The sequence below is a fragment of the Mus caroli genome, unplaced genomic scaffold, assembly GCF_978045245.1.
Source record: "Mus caroli unplaced genomic scaffold, Mus_caroli_1 scaffold_18, whole genome shotgun sequence".
NCBI lineage: Eukaryota > Metazoa > Chordata > Mammalia > Rodentia > Muridae > Mus > Mus caroli.
In genome coordinates this window covers 58293183-58298692 of record NW_028227273.1, presented here as the reverse complement: position 1 = coordinate 58298692, position 5510 = coordinate 58293183, and the positions used below count along the sequence as shown (strand labels likewise).

Sequence of the window (5510 nt, the reverse complement as noted above, 5' to 3'; positions counted from 1 at the left end):
CTGACTTCTGAAGAGAATAAGGAAGAGGAAGGGTGGAGGAGAAGACACAGAGATTCTGGCTCGCGGTGTCCTGACAGCTTCTGGGTTAGAACTCGGAGACACCACGACAAACAGCTCTCTGTCCACAGCACAGGATTCAGGCAAAGTCTTAGTCTCCAGGCAGTGAGGTCAGGGGTGGGGAAGCCCAGGGCTGGGGACTCCCCATCTCCCCAGTTTCACTTCTGCTCCTAACCTGGGTCAGGTCCTTCTGCTCGGACACTTATTGAGGCTATCAGGTCTCACCCCCATGGGTGGCGCGTTCCTGGGGAACCAACCAGCGTCGCCGCGCCACTGGTTATAAAGTCCACGCAGCCCGAGGGACTCAGACACCCAGGATCCCAGATGGGGGCGATGGCGCCGCGCACGCTGCTCCTGCTGCTGGCGGCTGCCCTGGCCCCGACCCAGACCCGCGCAGGTGAGTGCGGGGTCGGGAGGGAAACAGCTTCTGCGGAGAGGGGCGGGGGCGGCACCGGGGAAGCCGCGTCCCCGCGTCGCCCACCGGACCCTCCGCCCCTTCTTCACCCGAGCTCCGCGCCCAGCTCCCTTCCCAGCCCGCGCCCCAGCTCGGGGTCCCGAGAGGAGGTCCGGGTCTCACCGTGCACCGCCCCCAGGCCCACACTCGATGCGGTATTTCGAGACCGCCGTTTCCCGGCCGGGCCTTGGGAAGCCCCGGTTCATTATCGTCGGTTACGTGGACGACACGCAGTTCGTGCGCTTCGATAGCGACGCGGAGATTCAGAGGATGGAGCCGCGGGCGCTGTGGATGGAGCAGGAGGAGCCGGAGTATTGGGAGCGGGAGACACAGAAAGCCAAGCGCAGTGAGCAGAGTTTCCGAGTGAACCTGAGAACCCTGCTCAGCTACTACAACCAGAGCGTGAGCGGTGAGTGACCCCGGTCGGAGGTCACGGCCCCTCCACGTCCCGAAACAGAGGCCGGTGACGTCCAGGGTCCAAAGTCCGAGGTTCGGGAGCAGAACTGACCCAGGACCGGATTCCCTTTCAGTTTGGAGGCGTCCGCGGAGGGGGGAGAGGGGGCGAGGGAGGGGCTGACTGCAGGGTCCCGCAGGCTCTCACACACTCCAGTGGATGTATGGCTGTGACGTGGGGTCCGACGGGCGCCTCCTCCGCGGGTACCTGCAGTACGCATACGACGGCCGCGATTACATTGCCCTGAACGAAGACCTGAAAACGTGGACAGCGGCGGACATGGCGGCGATGATCACCCGACGCAAGTGGGAGCAGGCTGGTGATGCAGAGTATTACAGGGCCTACCTGGAGGGCACATGCGTGGAGTGGCTCCGCAGATACCTGGAGCGCGGGAATGCGACGCTGCTGCGCACAGGTGCAGGGGCCGCGGGCAGCTCCTCCCTCTGCCCTCGGGCTGGGGCTCAGTCCTGGGGAAGAAGAAACCCTCAGCTGGGGTGATGCCCCTGTCTCAGAGGGGAGAGAGTGTCCCTGGGTCTCCTGATCCCTCATCACAGTGACTGCACTGACTCTCCCAGGGCTCAGCCTTCTCCCTGGACAGTGCCCAGGCTGTCTCAGGAGGGAAGGAGAGAATTTCCCTGAGGTAACAACAGCTGCTCCCTTCAGTTCCCCTGCAGCCTCTGTCAGCCATGGCCTCTCCCACACCCACTGCTGTCCTGCTGAGTGTGTCAGCCCTTACACCTCATGACCTGAAGTCTTCTTTCCCTGATGGGAGACATGGACTATCCTACACTAGGCTGGTTCCCCCAGTTTCTAGAACTTTCCAAAGAATACATTCTCACAGATCCCTCCCTACCTGTGGGGTTTGCACCCTTTTGACACACAATTCTATGTATTCCTGCAATGGTGAATGGTCACATGAGCCACTATGTGTTGCCCTAAACAAATACTTTTCTTGTGTTTTTCCCCTCTCGTTTTCTTTTTATCTTTACTTTTTTTTTTCTTTTTGAGGGTATTATGTTGCTTATAATCAGTTTTTCTTCGGCACTAGAATGATATTGTTCTCTCTCCCCATCACACGCCCACCCCCGACTATATCATTTGTATCAGTAGCCCTGGCTGTCCTGGAACTCACTTTGTAGACCAGACTGGCCTGGGACTCAGAAATCAGCCTGCCTCTGCCTCCCAAGTGCTGGGATTAAAGGCGTGGGCCACCTCCACTGGGCAGAAGAAAGGTTCCTGTGAGGTTAAGATGTTTTCTGGCAGAATTAACCATCCAGATCACTCCTGCTATCCCTGTGCCCCCACAAGTTACAGTGCTCCTCCTAGTGAATCAGGACTTGGACTCTGAGAGACAGGGTCTTCTGCAATCCAGGGCTGAGTGAGAGGGAAGATCACACACCCTGTGAGCCCACTGTGTGCCAGTGAGTGCTGCACTGGGGTCCACAGCTCACTCCAGGGATCCTGTGTGACACACCTGTACCTTGTCCCCCAGAGTCAGGGGCTGGGAGTCATTTTCTCTGGCTGAGTGTCAGAGGTTCACCACCTTTCAGCTACACACTCTGTGATGGCTGCTCACTTGGACTGACAGTTAATATTGGTCGGCAAGATAAACACAGTGGTTGAGTCTCAGTGGTGTCACCTTCCAGTAGCATATGGCCTTGATTTCTAATTTAGATATGAACTCAAACACATATTAAATTGCTTATTTTCCATTCCCTCTTCCATTCTGTGACTACTTCTCTTATGCTATTGAACATCACATAAGGATAGCCATGGTGACCCACTGGCTCATGTGGATTCCCTCTTAGCTTCTGAGTTCCCCAGGAAAACGTGCAGTTCTGTGTTGAAGAGACCAGCTCTGCCTGCAGGTCACTAGTGCCATGACAGTTGAAGTGTTCAGACACATAGTTCAGTGTAATTACTGATTTAACTTTGTCTTGGCAGTCTTCAGTTTGTCTTTTTATTTATTTATTTATCTATCTATCTATTTATTTATTTATTTTATGTATGGAAGTACACTGTAGCTGTACTGATGGTTGTGAGCCTTCATGTGATTGTTGGGAATTGAATTTTTTCTTTAGGACCTCTGTTTGCTCTGGTCGGCCCCGCTCACTCCAGTCAACTCCTATGGGTCAACTCTGCTCGCTCAGTCCCTGCTTGTTCTGGCCCAAAGATTTATTTATTATTATACATAAGTACACTGTAGCTGACTTCATATGCACCAGAAGAGGGCGTCAGATCTCATTACAGATGGTTGTGAGCCACCATGTGGTTGCTGGGGTTTGAACTCAGGACCTTCAAAAGAGCAGTCAGTGCTCTTACCCTTTGAGCCATCTTCCCAGTCCTCAGTTTGTCTTCTTTTTTTTTTTTTTTAAAGATTTATTTATTTATTATATGTAAGTACACTGTAGCTGTCTTCAGACACTCCAGAAGAGGGGCGCCAGATCTCATTACGGATGGTTGTGAGCCACCATGTGGTTGCTGGGACTTGAACTCTGGACCTTCGGAAGAGCAGTCGGTGCTCTTACCCACTGAGCCATCTCACCAGCCCCAGTTTGTCTTCTTAATTGTGCAATTTCTTGAATCTTCCACACAGATCCCCCAAAGACACATGTGACCCATCACCCGGGATCTGAAGGTGATGTCACCCTGAGGTGCTGGGCCCTGGGCTTCTACCCTGCTGACATCACCCTGACCTGGCAGTTGAATGGGGAGGAACTGACCCAGGACATGGAGCTTGTGGAGACCAGGCCTGCAGGGGATGGAACCTTCCAGAAGTGGGCATCTGTGGTGGTGCCTCTTGGGAAGGAGCAGAATTACACATGCCATGTGGAACATGAGGGGCTGCCTGAGCCCCTCTCCCTGAGATGGGGTAAGGAGGGTGTGGGTGCAGAACTGGGGTCAGGGAAAGCTGGAGCCTTCTGCAGACCCTGAGCTGCTCAGGACTGAGAGCTGGGGTCATAACCCTCACCTTCATTTCCTGTACCTGTCCTTCCCAGAGCCTCCTCCATCCACTGGCTCCATCATTGCTGATCTGCTGTGGCCGTCATTGAAGCTCTGGTAGCTTTTGTGATGAAGAGAAGGAGAAACACAGGTAGGAAAGGGCAGGGTCTGAGTTTTCTCTCAGCCTCCTTTAGCAGTGTGCTCTGCTCATCAATGGGGAACACAGCCACACCCACATTGCTACTGTCTCCACCTGGGTCCTCTGTCAGTTCTGGGAACTTCCTAGTGTCAAGATCTTCCTTGAACTCTCACAGCTTTTCTTCTCACAGATAAAAAAGGAGGGGACTATGCTCCAAGGTTAGTGTTGGGGACAGGATTGTCCTGGGGGACATTGGAGTGAAGCTGGAGATGTTGGAGAGCTCTGGGAATCCATAATAGCTCCTCCGGAGAAATCTTCTGAGGGCTTGGGTTTTAGCTTGCTATGAATATATCTCTGTATATTTCTTAACCTAGGCAGGGACAGCTCCCAGAGCTCTGATATGCCTCTTCCAGATTTTAAAGATGACGCTCTGGGGCCTGATTGGGGAAGAGCAATGTGGACATGATTGGGTTTCAGAGACTCCCAGAATCCCCTGTGAGTGAGTGGTGGGTTGTTGGAATTTTGACTTCACAGTGATGGGTCATGACTCTCATTCTCTAGGATGAAGACAGCTGCCTGGAGTGGACTGAGTGACAACCGGTGTGTTCGGGTCTCTCCTGTGACATCCAGAAACCTCAGTTCTCTTTAGACAACATTGTCTGATGTTCTCTGTGTTCCTGTAGGCTCAATGTGAAGAACTGTGGAGCCCAGCCTGCCCTGCACACCAGGACCCTGTCCCTGCACTGCTTGTTCCCTTCTACAGTCAACCTTCCAGCTCCAGCCAAACATGGGGAGACATCTGCATCCTGTGAGCTCCATGCTGCCATGAGCTACAGCTCCTCACTTCTACACTGAGAATAAGAATCTGGATGTGAACTTTATTGTTCGTATCCTTGATCTGAGGGTTGATTGACAGGTAAACTAAAGGATTAAGAATACTTAGAGTTTGTGGAGGAAATAAATGGCAGATGGAGAACCTTCCAGAGTCTGTGTCACTATGCTGTGTGTGTGCGTGTGTGGAGGAAATAAATGGCAGATGGAGAACCTTCCAGAGTCTGTGTCACTATGCTGTGCGTGTGTGTGTGTGTGTTGGGACAGGATAAGGCTATGGGAGCTGAGGGTGAACAGGGCTGTGCCCAGATGAGCTCCTTGTTGTCTAAGATAGGGTCACCCTCAGCTCTGTCAACTCCGGGCTCTGCTCTCTCCATCACTGTGAAGCACATGCTGAGAGTCTGTGATCACAGAGACACAGGATGGCCAGAGCCTTGTCCTGTCCACAGGATTATGAGCAGCCCAGGCTGCTGTCTTGACTGTGGCTCTTTACTTTGTCTTCTGTATTTATTTCTTGCATCTTTAGTTTGTATGGAGGACTGAGTCTATTCTTTTCCTGCAAAATGCTTCCTGTCTGGTTCTCCTCAGGATGTCCATGTGTGACAGCACTAGGAGGTATTTTCCCATTCTTG

At 53.0% G+C, this 5510-nt stretch overlaps 1 protein-coding gene across 1 annotated transcript; it reads left to right on the top strand.

Annotated features, from left to right (window-relative positions):
• Nucleotides 1–322: 322 nt before the first annotated feature.
• Nucleotides 323–5025, top strand: LOC110288539 (H-2 class I histocompatibility antigen, Q10 alpha chain-like). Its single transcript, XM_085833354.1, is given in 9 exon segments — nt 323–454; nt 651–920; nt 1105–1380; nt 3562–3837; nt 3965–3997; nt 4000–4059; nt 4238–4265; nt 4609–4647; nt 4731–5025. Coding segments are annotated over 9 exon segments (1227 nt in total). The 5' UTR covers nt 323–381; the 3' UTR covers nt 4903–5025.
• Nucleotides 5026–5510: the final 485 nt, after the last annotated feature.